Genomic DNA, 18,183 nt, shown 5'->3' on the forward strand with positions numbered 1-18,183 from the left:
AAGTTTATTTGGATATCTCATTTCCACAAAGTGATTCAAAGTCCTTCACATGAAACCTTTAAAAGCATCAAGACATAATGCAGAAGAAAACAGGATATAAAAAACATTTTTAAACAGTAATACTCGTTTTAGCCACAAATGGGTGCACCACTATCCCATAATCTCAATATGTTTACATAACTTGCTAACAATATGTAGCTAGTGTAGAGTGCATGGAGAAATCCACCCGTAAGAAACAGGAATGCTTTTAAGAGAGCCGAACACATCAGCCTCTCAGGGTTGAATGAGCAGCACAGAAACACAAACTTGAAATGGTTCTGACACATTTTTTTTGACAGATGGAAAGAAAAAAGATCCCGGCCAAAATTGACAGCTTGTTTTTAAGAGTAGATGCATAATTAAGCACATGTTGATCCCGTACTGAAGTTTTATCATAAAATATGAGGCACTTTTAGCCCCTTTATACATATGTGTCCCCGCAATATTATTACCCAGAGTCCCTGAGATCCATACGGCCGCCTCTATAGAGTGAGATTGCATTCATGTTGTGCTCAACAGCTGAACAATCAAATAGAAACGGCGTCCAATGAGAACTGTTCATACTCTACAGATTAATACAATATTGTGTCTGGAGGATGAAAACATTCTCTTTACAGTTTTGTATTGTTGTGTTTATTATTCGGTGGATGTCACTCTTTAATGTTCAACTTGCACTTTAAGAAATAGATTGTGAAGAAACGGGTATCAACATGTCTTACTTAGTTGTCATGGAGATGTGACCTGAGCAAACTCCATCCTCTGAGGAAGACCTTAAACTGAGCTTGAAAGATCTGACATCTTCTTCTGTTGTGTCTTACATTTCCTGCGCCTTCATTCCTGCTTGCTTGTTGTTTCATGGCTTTCACTTCAAAGTGCTTCGTATTGTTTGATCACGGTTCAGATAAACTGCTCATACCATAATGATTTCATTTTTAAGTTCTATATAATCTGTATATAACCCCTCCTCTGCTTCATCCCTTTCTCTCCTCCTCTCTCCGGCTGTAGAGCCTGCTGCTAAGGAGGCAGCAGTCACCCGCCGCTTCTCTCTCGCCTCCTCTCTCACCTCCTCTTCCTCCTCCTCCTCCTTCGCCAAACGGCGCACAAAAGGTATCTGACAAAGTGTTCCTGCCTCCACGTTTTGCTATTTCTATATTTCCCTGCTTTTACACTCTTGAACACTTCACGTGCACCAGACACAGCAGACGGGTGAACGCAGAAAACAATGCTTACTCGGCACTGATTATTATTATTAGTTATGGCGGTTCTGCAGTGTTGAATAAGAAGGTCAGTAAGGGGAGACCTTTTTTTTTTCTTCTTTTTTTGGACAAATGTTTTTATTGTCTTTTCCACAATACACAAACAAACACAAAACAGAACAAAGCATCACAATGTACATTCAGGCACTTGGAGATATTTCAAATACAGATATCAGTTGCATGTTTTGTTGTTGGGCATTAATAACTGTTGAGGTTAACAGATTTAAGTTCTATATAATCTGTATATAACCCCTCCTCCGCTTCATCCCTTTTCTCAGATGAAGATACCCTTTGGTGTATAACCCAAGGCTGTACAATTATACAGTGGACATAGGTTCATGCAGCATATCTCAGTGAGATAAATGTTACTTCTATATATATATATATATATATATATATATATATATATATATATATATATATATGTTGAGATAGAATTTTTTTTTGATAGCAAACGTACATCCAATTAAAAGATTAAAGAACCGTGTTTAAGTGCTTTGCCCTTCAGTTACTGCCATGTCATTGCTTTTCAACAAGCTTTGTGATTTTCATACATTTTTACATTAGTCATGAAAATACACACACACATACACTCAAATTAAATCTGTAGTGAGGAAACTGTGCAGAGGCATTTCCTTATTACCTTCTACCCGTTTACCGCTCTCTTGAAATGTATGAGATGCATGGAGAAAGTCAAGCCTTTGACGAGAATGAAAACAGTATTAAAAAAGAAAAAAGCTGCAAATGAACCAACGCACATATTCTTTTTAAAAAGCGACAGTAAGGAAATAAGAATTTTGATAAGGTGGCATTTGGAACGCAGGGTGACATTCAAAGTGGCAGCAGAAGTGCAATTTACTAGAGGAATATAGATGAGAAGTTCATTCTGCACCGGGCAGAGGCAGGGGAGGAATTAAAAACAGCATGAAGAGCGATATTGAAGTTTCCCCTTGAACTGTTTCCACTCGGCCTGTCCTCTGCTTTATTGTATTTCTCTGCCGCGCTGCAGTGAGGCCGAGGTGAAAGCTGCGGGTCACATGGGTGCTTAAATGCTCTGGAGTTGGGAATGTGGCTTTAGCTTTTTGGCCTTTTATTATAATTCTCATCCAACGTGGGCGCTGATATCAAGGACAATATAACCCTTCACTGGTCAAATAACACACACACACACACACACACACACACACACACACACACACAAACACACACACATACGCACACTGCTGTACCAATGCTATGTGCCACAATGTCCTTTTTTTGTACATTGTTGTGTCATAAAGATTTACTCAAGGTGGCCGTGGATGGAAATCAATCATTCCTAACCTTGTTAAAAACTAAAATATATTTAAAGGTTATTTTTTCCTTATTTCTGTATTTGAAGTCTGTTAAATGAGAAATTCCATTTTCGAAGCCTGATTAGTGTTTATGACATATGAACAGATAAAACAAGTTTTGCCAGGACAACCTTTAAAAGTTTAATCTTTGAAAACAGCTGATTGTTGTATGTTGATAATTTATCTGTGTTTTTTCATATTGACCATTGTGGTCATGCGAGGCTGAAGTTCACCACTTGTCCATATTCTTTATGACTTACAGCATTAAACATAACTTATAAGCACACAATATTGTGTTTAGAGTGCATGGAAACTCACTTCACATGCCTTGTGGTCAACACTTCTTTTATAAAAGCAATTGCAAAATAAGTGTACCTGCCAAAACCTTTAGTTTTTTACCTGTTTACGTGGAAGAAAAAATCCCTTTGTATCATGGTCCTGGAAATGCATTTTTCCACCTGCTCTTGAGTTATAAACACAGGAAAGAAAACCTCTTAGACCAGACTTACTCTGGATCACCAGAATTTAGTTTTATCACTCAGGGCTTCCATAATTTCAATAAAACACTAAATATGAAATAGTTATTATTGGCCTTTAACATAGAAAACAACTTTGAATGTTACAGAAAAAAAGCCCTGGTGTCAACATGTACATGTGTATACATGTATATTTTTTCAATAAAAACAGTTTAAACAAGATACCTTTGAGCCAATCTTACGTTAGAAATACAATTTTACATCCTCACCCTAAAGTGTATGAATATCCAGCAAAGGCTTTTTTTTTTTTTTTTTTACAGAATATGAGAGTCGGAGAGAAGGTGTGAGTCTCATGATAATTATTACGACCATCTGCGGCTGGTTTTTCTTCACATCTGTCCTCATGATGGCAATGAGAGTTTGGAACTGAGACTCTTTCCATAATAATCTGAATAAAGTCATTTGGAACACATCAACGAAACGTGTGAATGAGGGAAGCCCTCACTTTACCAGATGGGAGCTTCATGTCACAGATGTCATGTCTAAAGGGGGTTGTGGTTTAATGCTGTGTGTCTGCCTTCTTGTTCGAATGTCAGTACCTAATAAAGCTTCTGGTTGCATGCTCTGTCCCCCGGCCAGGTCCCCTGTCTGCTAGCATAAAGAGCAAGAGACACGAGATAAAGAGTGATCCCACTCCGTTTGGTTATGAAGGTACAGGAACAGCAGAGATACGTCATGTCTTTGATGTGCAGGCTCCAAGCATGCTGGGCCTTTTAACGCACTGTTTGGTTTATTAGGCACAGCCTGTTTGTGTGTTTGTATGTGTGTGTAAGTGTGTGTATATGTGTGTGTATTTGTGTGAGTGTGTGTATATGTGCACATCTTTATGTGCTCGTTCTCCTGCGTTTCTTGCCTGCTGCATTGACTCGTGATTTGTGATGTGGCGTTTGTGCATGAGCCTCAGTGCAGTGTGTTGGTGTTGGTTTTGATGTTGGTTTTTAGGCCCGTGGACTACTTGGTTTGATTTCTGCATGAGTAGTGTTGGATAGAGAGTTTATTTAATTTGATTTGTACATCAGGACCTTCACATTTAAACTTTGTTTGTGGGTGACGATGTGGAAAGAAGGGTGTAAAGCGCTTGGCTTCCCTCCAGATACTTTGCGTGGCGCTATGGCTGCAGTCAGGAAACGTCAAAGCATGACCAGCAGCACTGCTGCTGCTGCAGGTGGCGTCCCCGCTGTGCCTAGATCCACCTCGCAACCAGGTAACCGCACAGAGGACTCATTTGTGTGGTTTTAGGTTTTAGTTCTGATACCTTATTAACTTTGCTTTGATTGATAATATGTGCTGTCTTATTTGGCTCAGTGCTTTTCTTGTGATGTGTAACTTCTACTTCTTCTTCTTCTTCTTCTTCTTCTTCTTCTTCTTCTTCTTCTTCTTCTTCTTCTTCTTCTTCTTCTTCTTCTTCTTCTTCTTCTTCTTCTTTCCAAAGAAATAAGAAAGAAATATGCTGGAATATAAACGTCTAGTTCCATCTCAGCTTTTTAGCAGCCATGAGCATCAAATGACTCCAAAGAGCTTGTGCAGCACTGTCCAAGTGTTTTGTGGCCAAATCACTGACTACGCTCATATGTACACTCATAAGCCATGATTATTCAATAGTAATTAATTTTGGTGATGTCAACTCATGTTCAGTTTGGATATTTGTTAGGAATCTTTGTACATGTATACAGCGCATCCAGAATATGCATCTCAACCTTTTTTTATTTCCCACAGTCTCCTTCCTGCCAGCTCTGTGCATTGTACACAAACCAACTTTTCAAATCAGCTTTGAGTTTAAAAGACTTTAAATTTTTTGTCAAAGAAAGACATGTGTTATTTTTCAGAATAAGGGCAAAGAACAGAATATTTTGTGAAGATTGTGGCCGCCATGGTTAAACAAAGGCGCTGACCGTGGTCTCCCGTGTTCAAGTCTCACGCCATGAATCATTATGATTTACCTGGTGGGGCTACAGGCACACCAGCACTGTTTTTGTCAAGCTTGGCGTGCTAAACTTTGACTCACTGTTGCATTTACCCAACAACTGAGAGACAAAGAAACTCCCGCAGCTCAGCTGAGGTCGGATCTATAATTCTACTCCTAAACAATACAACGCAATATCGTTTAAAACCACGATCAGAAAGTGTGGTTTTCATATCTGCGTCTGTTACAGCAAAGTTACAGAAAAGCACATATGAAGTAGTTCTGCAAGTCTTGCGCACAAGCCTTCATTTATAATTCCCTTTTGAAAGCAAAGTTTTTCAAGGAAGCTTAGAACTTGTAATTTTGGCCTGAACTCTTCCTTCAGAATCCGGAAATATCATTAAGTATTCCATAAAGTTCAGGATCACTCAGAGGTAATACAGTCACTGTATGTGAAAAGCTTGGCTACAGTTAGAATGATTGCAAACAGACGATCAAGCTGTGAAACCGTGTCTCCAAGAAATACTTTAGCTTACAACTAAACTGTACTCTCATTTATGTTTTGAGGGAAATATGTCTTGAAACCACAAAGTAACCGTTGTAACTTAAGAACAAAACGGAAGAAAAACAAGACAAAATGACTCGGTTATGGTTAGGCAACAAAACTATTTGGTTAGGTTAGAGTGACAATGCATGGCTTGGCTTAGAATGACTGTTAAGGTATAAAGAAGGTAAGTTACAGATGTAAATTGACTCTTGGTTTGACGCAGGACATGAACAGCAGCCTCTTGGTGAAATTCCTTTGTATGTTCCATGATGAGAAACATATTTGTGCTACGTTAAAAACAAACGTAATCCCATAGAAAATATGTTCCCATTGAAACCTAATTTAGAATGTAGCTTTGTTGTCTGTGAATATCATTTCTAGCAGTGTGGGCTAAGCTTTCATGATGATGGAAGATAAATGACAGAACTGCACAGCAACATAGTTTTTCTGTCAATGAAGCACCATCGCCTGCCAAGTGGAATTGTTTATGAGTACATTTGGGTGGTTAATAATGTGTATGGATTCCCCTCAGGCTGGGCCCAGAGACGGCTTCCTTCCATGGACACAGACGACTTTGAGACGATCCCCTCCAGTGCAGAGGAGTCCTCCAACTCCTCAGAAGAGGAAGGCAACAATAAAAATGTAGGTGACGCTCACTTTTGCGAAAAACTTAACCTAATTTAAACCTGAATATGACCAGGAGCGTTATATATTTTAGAAACTGAAAGTGAATAAAAGGAGACAGTTGAGTACCACTCAACATCCTTGTCCTGCTGCCTCACATCAGCTCATCACATCACTGTCACTGTCCCTCCACGGCTCTCCACTCGTCCCTCGTTCCCTCCCTGCTTGTCCTTCACTTCCTCCTCTTTTTCTATAAAATCCTCCTCTGATCCCCGCTGCTTAATTATTTCCCGTGGACATGTGTCTCGTTAGCAGCGGGCACGGAAGACTTGACATTTAAGAAACGAGAGAGGAGAGACAGAGACGCTGCACAGGTCTGCTGGGTACGGCAGCCTTTCCACATCCATTATCGTCTCTGTGATGTATTGCACATAGTCACACATGCACACGCACACACGCACCTCTGCACACACAAGCACACACACAGACACACACACACACATACATGCAAGCACACACACAGACACACACATGAGCACACACACATGAGCACACACACACACACACACACACACACACACACACACACACACAGGGGTCTCAAGTGTCACACATTGAGCGTGACTGTCAAGCATTTTGGTCTTAAGTCACGCCCTCCCGCCACACATCGTATTTCTCACTCTGAAAAAAAACTCTATTTAATGTGCCGCAGCGCGCAGACATGACCTGGTTGCGCTGCCCTCACCACGGAGGAATCAAGCACATCTCCCCTGAATCCTTGAAGGTCTGACGAGAGGAGCCACTCGTCAGCCATTCAAAAAAAAAAAAAGGGCTACACGAATAGCCAATCAGAAAAACGTATCTTTTGTATCTGGGTAAGACGTAATGACAGGCGAGGCTGGAGCTGGCAGTGCATATTTGTCATCGTCGTCACCCCCCACCCCATATTATAACTGGAACCTGATCCAAAACGGACCTGGCTCAATTCACTAGTCGCTTCTCTCTGCAGGGTGACGGCGGTCGGTTCCGGGTGCAGCTGACCTATGAGTCTCGTGAAGGCCGAGACCTCTCTCTGGAGGCGGGTGACCTGGTCCAGTTTGTGGAGGAAGCAGAGAGCGGACACTGGTGAGTTCTAGTCTGCTCCATGGTAGAGCTGTCGGGTGTCAGTCAGCTTGTTCTGGCCCGCTCACAGTTCCCTGGTTCCCTGAGTCAGCACTAAACTCTGAGTGGGTCCCCATCTGCTAGTTCAAACACTCCTCGTTTCTAAATAAAGGTGCGAGAACACAAACTTACCAGGTTGTTCACAGAACAATTAGAGCCAACATCGCACAAATAAGACCAAAATAAACTGACATTGCATTATACTTTATTTAGGGCACTCGTGTTCATCTGTCTGCCCTCAATAAACTATAATTGCAGTGCAAGTTCTCTGTTTCCACTCTCATTTGCAGAATGTGTTTTTCTTTTTGTTCTCCGAAGGAGTTTATATTTTGGGCTCACGATTCTTCGCAGAAGACTTTTATTGTTGAATCACATTCTCCATGCTGGCAAAAGGACCGCAGTTTGTCTTTTTATTCTGTTTTCTGCTTACTTTCAGGTTTATTCTTTAGTCCCTGTGCACTCAGCATTTTGTTGCGGAAAACTCAGCTTGTTAATATCTGTATACATGAGTCTTACGATTGGCTCTGGTCTGCTTATGAAGAGCTCGTTAGAGGAGTGGAATGAGTGGAGGCTGAAGCCAGTTTATGACAGTATACAATTTGTATTACAGCTGTGGCGTCCACAAATTCACAAAATGAAACATCTCATCCAGCTGCAGAGCTTGGAAGACAACTGTGACAGCAATAATTGCGACATAAAGATGTACATATTCAGATTGTTAAAAATAATGTTTGATATTCGTTCTAAATAAACATATTGGTTCGAAGGTAGCCATTTATTGTGCAAGTAACCATATATGGCAAAAGATTGCATACTTATCTATCACTCAGAGAAAAACTATCTTTTGTTTAATTTAAATTTTCAGGTTGTAATTGTCAATTCCAGAGGTGTTATAGCACGAGATCGCCAGGATCAATGTTAGGAAATGTGTTTCCAATTAGTTGTTGTTGAAGGTGAGCTGTTGTTTTAAAAGTCACTACAGGCAACAAGTTTTGAAAGTCGGCATCTGGTGAAGGATTAGCTGACTCACAAACTACCAACAACCACCTGCAGCTGTGTTATGGTCATTTCCTGTTACGAGACAGCTCAATGGGCCATTTTGGCTTCAATGTTCAACCAGAAACCTGCTCAAAGTACCCTAATGGCTGTGTGCTACCTGCCGCTCTGATGTTTAGAATGCACAAAGCGTCCAGCTATCAGCTCATTGAAACATTGCATCATTGTGCTTTTATTCATGCATCATTTGGCAGTAGAAGCATGCAGTGCCAACACATGTTTACTAAGCTTTAATTTAAATCTACAAACGCCGGAGCAAATTGTGACCTTGAGGTTTTAAATCACCCTCAGCATTATATTTTTCCTAATCCTGTGATGGTCTGTCCCTACTCTGTGGAGGAATGACACAACTGTGATTAGTTGTGATTAGATCCAGAATGGTATGCCTAATTCAAGGTGTCAAAATATCTCCTAGTGTTGCCGGATGATACTCACTTCAGTGTTTTCACTGACAGGACACAGATTATGTTCTCTTTGTTAGGGGAATTTGTGATTTGTAAGATGTGCATGCTAATTCACTTCAAGGTCAGATGGAGGTGTTGAAGAAAGCTTGAGGATGTTCTTGAGTAGAGTCGTAATGAAGCACCACAGAACAAAGAGATGTTGTGCTGTCTTCACTTTACTCCTGTAATGGTGACTTACCTTTAATTATGTTTTTTATGTTTTTACCCATGTGTAAGGTCGTGTCTCATGCTGTTTCACTTAGATGTCAGGCCCATTTTTTATGTGCAAAACTAATTCAACTGGAAATTTTATTCAAGTCAATAGAATGGGTAAATTGAGGTGAAATTTCTGTTTTTTACTGTTAAATCGTACTTATTTTTTAATCCGGCCATGACCCCAACCTAATTTATAATCAAAAGTGTTTCATTAGTGAAGCAGGTTGAGAGAGGTTTACAGTTGGAGAAGTCTGTGAGGCTCAACTCAGGACACAGCGGATGTAGCGGTCGTCACATTGTCACGCTGTGCTTCAAATGTATTGAGTGAAGAGACCCCAACCCCAATCCCAACCCTGACTCCTGAATCCTAAATCCCAACTTAATTAGGCAGATCAATAGTGGGAATGGCATGAACGTCCTGAATACACATTTTAACTCCATGACTCACACGTCCTTCTGAGTGTGGCTTGGAGGGTAACAGGTGGTGGAACGCGGTGGAACGCGGAGAGGAGATGGATCCACTGACTGGGGACCATAGACTCTTATGGCTCAATGAAAAATATAAGGATTTTTTAAACCCCAAATCCATCATTGAGCCCCACTTTTGAGTCCTTGACAGCTCTCTCCTGCTGCCCGTTTGGGCCTGGCTTTGTTGTCCTGTTATCTTATTTCATTTCATTTGTTTTTAAATTAATTGATTTTTTGTTTTGTTATCGAACAGTTTTTTTCAAACGGGGGTATGTGAGATTAGTTTTAAATATATTTAAAATTAGCATCCATCAAAAAATACTTTTAAGAATTGTTATTTAATAAATATTCAATGAGATATAAGTGTAAATTCATAAACTGAATTGTATATATATATATATATATATATATATATATATATATATATATATATATATATATATATATATATATTCCATAGTAAATCAGACACTGATGGCACAGTGCTGTGTATTACATCTTCTTTCTTTTTTTTTTTACAAAAATGCTTTGCAGTGTTCAGGGCGGTGAACATGATGTTAGAAGGCGTTGAGAAAATAGCATTAGCAAAATGGAAGAAAAAAATAGAGAATGGATCTGCCTGTTGAAGTTTGTCCTCATCATTATAAAATATGTATTAATCTTTTGCTAAAGACTATTGATCTACATTTTTCAAACCATCAGCATGCTTTAACAGCGCGGCCTTCAAAACATATAATACATTTTGGACAAAACATCTCTTTGTCTCTCTCTGCCTGCCGCTCTGTCTTCCTTCCTTGATCTCCAGTTTTGCACTATTAGAAAAAAAACTTGCATGGGAAAAACAAAAAAGCATGTTTTGGCAAATTAAACAAAGTGTTTCTGTTTTTTTCTGTTCATGAGTGGCTGATTGAGAAGCAGTGAGTAGTGCCAACGATTTGTTTTTTTTGGCTCCAACCGGCTCATTTGTTTCTAATTAACAGCAGATTGCCAGATAACTTTGAAATCAAACAGGACTCTTAAAGCTGCTTTAAGGAATGTTTTCTGTTGATTTTGTCGGTCCTTGTGGACAAAAGCGGTAGTGTTTCAAAGCTCCAAACTCCCTTCAGAAAACCCCAAAATTTCCCTCCCTTCCCTGCAATGTGTGTTGGATTCTATTGGGGAGGAAGAGGAGGACGAGGAAAAGGAGGAGGAGGAGGAAGAGGAGGAGGAGGAGGATGAGGAGGAGGAGGAGAGTTATTCGGTTTACCTTCTGTACATATATAAGAACCCTATCAACCCAAAATAACCACTTAATCACTGAATACTGCCACAACAATGAGTATAGATTTGAATCAACACCTCTCGAACACAGTGTCAACATCAACAGTGGTGATTTTTATGACAGGACTCTTGTGGGTCTCAGTACATGTTTCTATCTTTCTATGTTTCTCTTTACTCTGTCAGTGACTATTTGCTCTTATGTGAAGATGATTCCTCAAAAAGATGGTTAATGTGCTTATATGTGAATATTCTTTTGCAGTTCTGATACATCCTCGGCTTACTTTTGTTCCCGGCCTTCCTGTGGAAAATAATGAATGCCTTTATGTTGGATCAAAAGCTTCTGTATGCATCCATTAGGTGTCTAACAACTTTATGAAGGTTAATTGTAACATCAGTTCACAAACGCAGCCTTTGTGTTGATGATGCGATGTAGCTTTAGCCTTTTTCTCCATTGCCATCTGTAATCATTACCCACACCATGGCTTCCCATGTTAAAAGTCTCTCTTGAGTTTGGTGCGAATTAATCAGCCAGGCCCAGAGAAAGGATATGAGACTGGTGCAACAGCATGCCGGTTCTCTCTCTTCAAGGATTAAAGGCTCAGTGTGGCTCGTTTGGAATTAAAATTTAATTCACTATAACATTACCATCACGGAGCGGTGGGAGGTACAACAACAAACGTCTGACTTATATTCTACAATCAAGGGCGGAAGGGGGCGACTGAAAACAAAATGGCTGGAGATTAATAATAGATTTGTGTTTGGTTCACCAAACCTCCGACATCCATCCTCCTCCCCAGAAACACACGGCCTCCTGCTTGTATGGAGGAGCGGCCTCTGGAATGCACTGATGAAAGTGTTTTGATCTAACACAAGCTCCCTGAGTTTGGAAGTGCCTAATACTCTTTAAGATAAAAGCTCGACTTGCTTTGAATATGCTCATTTTTCATCAGCTCATACATATTTCAGCTCTTAAAAACGTCTCCTGTTGTCTGCCTCTATGGGTTTTCTGCGCTAAAAGGTCTCCCTCACTCACACTCGTCTCTCGTCCTCACTTGAGGAATATGAAGAATTCATAAATTCTGCCGTTTTTCTTTGAGCTTTGTTGTTGGATCAAAGCTAATGTGCAGTTATAGAACAGGATGTGACTGATGGACTTTAAGCTGCGGTGTGTTTCCTGTCTGCTCACGTGTACGCTGCGTGCTCATGCACTGGTTTATGTCCTTGTGGATTTCAATGTATATTCTGATGCATATTTTCTGTGTATTTACTTTACACTGCTGATCGTCACTTTTTCTTAAACAAGCAGTAACTTACCGCTCACAAGACTTGAGGTGCACCTTCTCCAGATTTACTCGTTCAGTTCACACCCACAACACGCACCGTCCTGTCCCTGTGGGCTTGCTGTTGGCAATGTGTGGTATATTTAAACACATTAGTCTCATTAATATACTGTACATAACAAGGTTTGTTGATTCCCATGTTGAAGCTTTAATGTTGCCAATTTGGCCGTCGCCATCTTGTTATTTTTACCGGATTTAGCGAACATTTCAATAAAAATTCACTTAAAATATTGATACAAGTTGTTGCATGTTTTCAATTGAATTAATGGTTTTAAACTACAACTTCTATAAATAAGACACAGCTATCATCAGTGTCAGAGTGGAGATGTTTTCTCTGTAGTCTGTTACCTGTTTAACAAACTGCATTACTGCACTACACTGTGTTGTGTTCAGGGTCTTGCTTATATGCAGGATCGATTACCAGCGGAACGAGTCTTATTTATTAATTATTTACGTCAGTATGTTTTGAAATTCTAATTGTGACATTATAAAATAACCATACATGTTGTAAAGCGTGTTTCCTCTCTCCAGCTCTCTGATTTTAATTACATACATAATAAAAGTTATTGAGGGAAACAACAGATCAAATATTTGAAGAAAATAGTTTGTGGTCCTTTTGTTGTTCAGACCTACAATAAATGAACACATATTTTAACTAGGTGGGGAATAAGAAAACACTAAAATATATAACGTTTATTCTGTGATCGTCTTCACTCTGGAATGAAACTCCAGCGATCAGTCCGCTCAGCTGCAGCGTCCAGTCAGATGACAGAGGAACAGAGGATCATGACTCCTCCGATTTCCCTCCTCGCTCCTCGCTCCTCCTCTTATCCTCCGAATAAGAGCTTTGGGACGGCCTTCAATATGGCGGCGCAGAACCACTTCCGGTTCAGTCGAGGAGCGAGGAGCGAGGAAACGACAATTTAGAGACTTGAGATGCAGCCTATGTACTGCAGCAAACGTTCTAGGAGTCCATGGTGCGGTTGGTATTGTGGTTTTTAGGTCTCAGTTTGGGTGTTCTGGGGGAAGCAAAACATAACTATGTCTAACATATTTAAACTACAAAATTCATGAAGAGATAGATTGTTCAATTAAAACGTTATAAAATAAATGACTTGACAATATCAATAAATGTAGGCAAAATTGATATTACGTGACAAAATTTAATCTTTGTACCATTCAACTTTCTCTTTTATTTACTTATTGATTCATTTTCTTGAACTTTGTTATATATAAATATAAAAAGTCATTTGCAAATATATTTTAAATGTATTTTAAGTTTAATAGCTCATTATCAAATGTATTTATTCATGCATTTCTTCATTTATGCAGTATTTTAAATTGATGTTTGGTATCTGTTTGGTTAACTGCATTAAAAAGTGTGTGACAGGGATCCCGCAGTAAACATGTCAGAATCATTACTGTACAACACCTCTTTTTCATCCGGCCGACCTGTTGGCTGCCATGTGCTGTCTAATAATACCAATACCGATGACTGACACATCAGAAGCATTAAATGCTGCAGTAACTTCTGTCAGCCACCAGATTGTAATTGCTCCATGTGGGTCTTGATGATATGATGACAGATGCTCAACTGTTCAATCAAAGAGTGAGCTGTCCGTCTGTTCAACCTCATGTTTACTCCTCTGGGGTCCTTTGTAAACAGGAAATGAATCCGTCTACCGGTGTCAAATACACAAGCTTGTGTTTTACCATGAGACCTATGAAGGAAAAGCATTCTCTGTTTCAGTCACATCTACTGCAGTGCTTCCTCCTCTCTAAAGACTGTCAAGATGTTTTATTTAAAAGATGTTTATAGAGACTAGTCATGTCAAGACTTGCACTGTATGGAATATGCGCTGTCATATGTTTATTTGTGTTATTTAAAACAACAAGTTACAAAGTGTTACTGTCTTGACATCTGTCCTGTGAGCGAGTGAAGACCCTGCCCTGCGTTGTGTCTCATGTCCTAGGCTAGTGAAGAACGTTTTAACAGAGGAGACAGGGCTGGTCCCGTCCACTATACTGCAGACAGCATCTGAAGGAGGTCACTCATAAGTACCACTGCTACTTCTAACTAACCACTGGCAGCCTTGCTGTAACACTCACTCTCCCACCCACTCCTCCCTCTGCTTCTTCACTCCAACTCCGTCAGTTGCTCTCTCACTCTCTTACATGGCAGTTGGGTTGGGCGGGCTGGAGCAGAGGGGGATGGACAAGCTTGTTTTGTTGAGTTGAATAAGCGGAGCATGTCACTGATTGCAGCACATTCCCTCTGCTACACTCTCACTGTCTCTGTGCTATTGATGCGGGAAGTGGAAGTAGGAAAAAATTAGTATATTTTGAGACCAAGTTTGTTGCGTAGTTTGTTTGACATTCTATTTGTCGTTACAATGTCTTGCTAAATCACGTTTTAGTCATTTTTTAGATATTTTCAAAGATATCTTTTTGTCGTATCATTGTCAAAGAACAGCTAAGTCGCCTTGATAAAATGTTGGCCTGTTTCGTTTCCACAAACTACGGATACATAGAATATGGATTTCTTTTTTTTTATGTCTGCTTCCAGGTAGGAAAATGGAAATTTAGCAGTTTTTATTGAGAGTTACATGATTACATTGCGTCGCGCCGTTGCGTCGCGCCGTTGCGTCGCGCCGTTGCGTCGCGCCGTTGCGTCGCGCCGTTTTGTTGTTAGGGGCCAATCACACCAGACTGTGCGCACCACTGGGCAATAAAACTTAAATTACAAAATGGATTCAAGCAGACGTTGCGCTCTTGCCCTTGCTGTGTTGTGGGATGAGGAGGATGAAAAAAAGCCCCAAAAGCAGAGGTTTTGGGTTCACGATATTTAAAAAAAAAAAAGGAATAAAAAGAGGAAAGGGTACAACGAATACCACTATCTAATCCACGAATTGTGTCTCGATGATGAGTGCTTTCAGTTGTACTTTCGGCTGAGCAAGTTGCCATTTTCTTTTGAATTCCCAGCTGGTCACACCACATGAAAACAGGAATTAGTGAAGTCCGCCTCTGGCTTGATCCGATTGGCTGCCTTGGTCGAGCGTGACAGCGATGAGCTGTGCGAGCCCAAAGTGCCCTGCACGAGGCATGAGCCTTTGAGAATTTAGCAGGTCTGTTCAAGTAGTGATATGAACCCCAAATGAGTTCTAATTCTTGTGTTATTTTATATTAAAAAAAAATTCAGAATTCTTTTGTGAAAAGATTTTTTTTAAATTAAATAAAATTTTGTTTACCACATTTTAATCATTACTATAAACACCTAGCATGATCTAAAAAAGGTTTCCCAACAATGCGCTTTCGAGCCGCTCCGAGTGTTTTCAGCTCCACGGTGAAAGGCTTAAACAACAACCTATAGAGTTGGAAAGATAAGATAATGACCTAAAGTATTGGAATCTGCAAGAAAAATCACAATGAAACAAAGCCTTGGCCTGTTACCAAGGATTTTAGTTGAGGTTACGGGTTTTATGTAATTACATAAACTTAACGATATATTTTTTTTCTGTTTGGATAGATCTCTTCCCACAAGTCTTTACTGTATTTTAGTAATTTAAATGAAGTTAATCAACGTTGTGGTTCCAAAGATCCTTTAGGAAACGTCTCTTGACTTTCTTTTTTTTTTTATCATATCCTTGTCTGATAATGGGTGCAGCAGGTTTTGGTAGGGGGCATGGGGCTAGAAAGGTTAAAAGTTGAGAATATTATAAGCGTGCCGAAAAATCGCTAGTTAAAAAAAAGGCGACGCGCAGTGTTTAAAAGGTGCGAAAACGTGATATGAAATGTATTTATGAAACCTATTTTTGTTTCAGAAACCACATTCCACATTCAACCTATGCAGAAACGTACCATGCCAACATTTCATTTATGGCTGCTGGGTTATTAGAACCAACATCAATTGATTGTATAATCAAGTCACTATACACTCATATATTAATTGTAAAAATAAAAAAACAACAGGATTTACATTTGAGTTTCTTTTCCAATCATTCTGGAGGCTCACAAGATTCTATACTGAAGTTCATAGTTTTGTCGCACAAAATATACTTTTTTCTTCTGGACAGCCTCTCCTGAGCTCTGTGCTCTTTCTCTCTGTTCTCTCGCTTCAAAGTCCCCTCTGTCCTCCATCCATCTCCCCACCATCTCCTCCTGTTCCTGCCGCCTTGAGGGCTGGTCCTTGAAGTGTCATGGCCTTGCTTGTTTTGTTAGGGCGCTCTGTCCACCCCTCTTCAACACAAATATCCCTTCCCTCTCCTAGCTTGCCCTTCTTTCCTCCTTTTATCTCTTTCTCCTCATAACTTGAGGAGGACTGAACTCCACGCTCGAGCAGTTCATCTTCAGTATTTTGGTTAAGTGAGGCCCATTTCGACAAGCCCCTCTTCACCTGTCTGTGTTGATTGCCCATGTCTACCTTCCCTATACTTCTTTATGCTCTACTGGCTGATGTTGTTGCAGATATTGAACGCTTGTTTTACCCTCCTATTAAAGCTGCATTGTTTGGTGTGTTTTATTGGCACTGCAGTCCTGGCTATGCACCCCGCCCTCTTCGACACTGTGTTTGAATGTCACAGTTTGTCACATTTCCCCATGCTTGATTTGTATTGTATATAGTAAGATACTATATTGCATTTGAAGTTGGATCTGACTTGAGTCTGTCTTGTGTTTTCCCAGATATCTTCAGTGATCTCTGTACGGCAGCACTCTCTGACTCGGACGACAACGAATCCAGTACATGGGGAGATGTGTCTCAGGACAGCAGATAAACATGGCTGACTATTGTAGTTCACGTTGGACTACAAAAAATGTTCCTAAATTGGACATTTAATATCAATGACTCTCAACTTTCTACTTTCTACAAATATGGCCTGCTATTGTATTTCAACTGTAGTTTTTCATGACCATCGGGAACCTTCAGGCTGATTGCCAAAGTGGGCCAAAGCCATAAAAGGCTTTTGTTTCAAGAGAGTCACAGCTTTCATTGGTCCGTGGAGAAGACTGCATGGATGTGGATACTGAATTTAGAATATTTACTGTAGAAAATGTAGTTCCAGAGTGGTTGACTGAACACCGAAAAACTCAAATCCCTTTTCTGACTTGCACAACCTTGGGTAAAGGAATAAAGTCCATGTGCTGGTTGTGAACAGGCCTTGGTAACAGGCTCTGTTTTGCTGCTGGAGTCAAACTCTTTGAGACCAGGTTCTGCCTCTGCTGCCCCGTTCAGGACTCTTCAGGTTCAAACTACAGACACTTGACAGCAGCTGCAGCCTCCTGAGGAACCCACAGGCGGTCCAGTGGAGCCCCGCATGATATCATCACATTAAATCTGATGCATTATCCCAACGTGCCCGTTTTCACAACCTGTCGACTTGCAAATGATCCGTGTGGATTGCTCCAAGAGGTTTTCAATTCATTCATAGCCCAGTTGTGTGTGTGTGTGTGTGTGTGTGTGTGTGTGTGTGTGTGTGTGTATATATATATATATATATATATATATATATATATATATATATATATATATATATATATATATATATATATATATATACGGTTTAATCCATCTGGAAATAACTTGAATGATGTCTTCACATGTGTTATATGGATGCAATGTTTTGTTTTGGACAGAATCTTTTTAATATGTATTTTGTGGGATAGCTGGGCATCAATGAACACTCACAGGTTGTGTCGTATTTTGGAGTGGAAGAACGGAACCACTACTGGTATTGGGGTCCATGATATGCTTCTCTTGACAGAATACTTACTATTTTTAGTATATATGAATATTCATATACAGCAAACATAACAACAATATAGGTCATATAGAAATAGAAATGTATTTTCTCACTTTGGCCAAACAATTTCTGACTTCTGATTGAGTTTCTGCGTGCACAGTAGGCAAGGGTTTGTTTGGGTGTGACATGAATTTCGTCATCAGAGGGATGCATCGTGGACTTGTCTGGGCTTGTCCATGCAGCTGCTGCAGTAAAAGTGGCA

The 18,183-nt window shown here is 40.0% G+C and overlaps 1 protein-coding gene across 5 annotated transcripts in view; it reads left to right on the forward strand.

The window, feature by feature from the left end:
- The window catches only part of mcf2l2 (MCF.2 cell line derived transforming sequence-like 2), a 99,919-nt gene extending 82,268 nt beyond the window's left edge, over positions 1–17,651 (forward strand). For 3 of the 5 annotated variants that reach the window (XM_068593185.1, XM_068593187.1, XM_068593188.1), the window contains exons 29-34: positions 1,045–1,146; positions 3,745–3,816; positions 4,259–4,369; positions 6,148–6,257; positions 7,249–7,364; positions 16,864–17,651. In XM_068593185.1, coding sequence (XP_068449286.1) covers positions 1,045–1,146; positions 3,745–3,816; positions 4,259–4,369; positions 6,148–6,257; positions 7,249–7,364; position 16,864 — 512 coding nt within the window. In that variant the 3' untranslated portion in view covers positions 16,865–17,651. The remainder of the gene's footprint in view (positions 1–1,044; positions 1,147–3,744; positions 3,817–4,258; positions 4,370–6,147; positions 6,258–7,248; positions 7,365–16,863) is intronic. The other 2 variants (XM_068593189.1, XM_068593190.1) reach the window with 1 other exon arrangement.
- Positions 17,652–18,183: the final 532 nt, after the last annotated feature.

Source organism: Clinocottus analis, unplaced genomic scaffold, assembly GCF_023055335.1.
Source record: "Clinocottus analis isolate CAN_PGR_092001 unplaced genomic scaffold, fCliAna1.0.p SCAF_29, whole genome shotgun sequence".
Taxonomy (NCBI): domain Eukaryota; kingdom Metazoa; phylum Chordata; class Actinopteri; order Perciformes; family Cottidae; genus Clinocottus; species Clinocottus analis.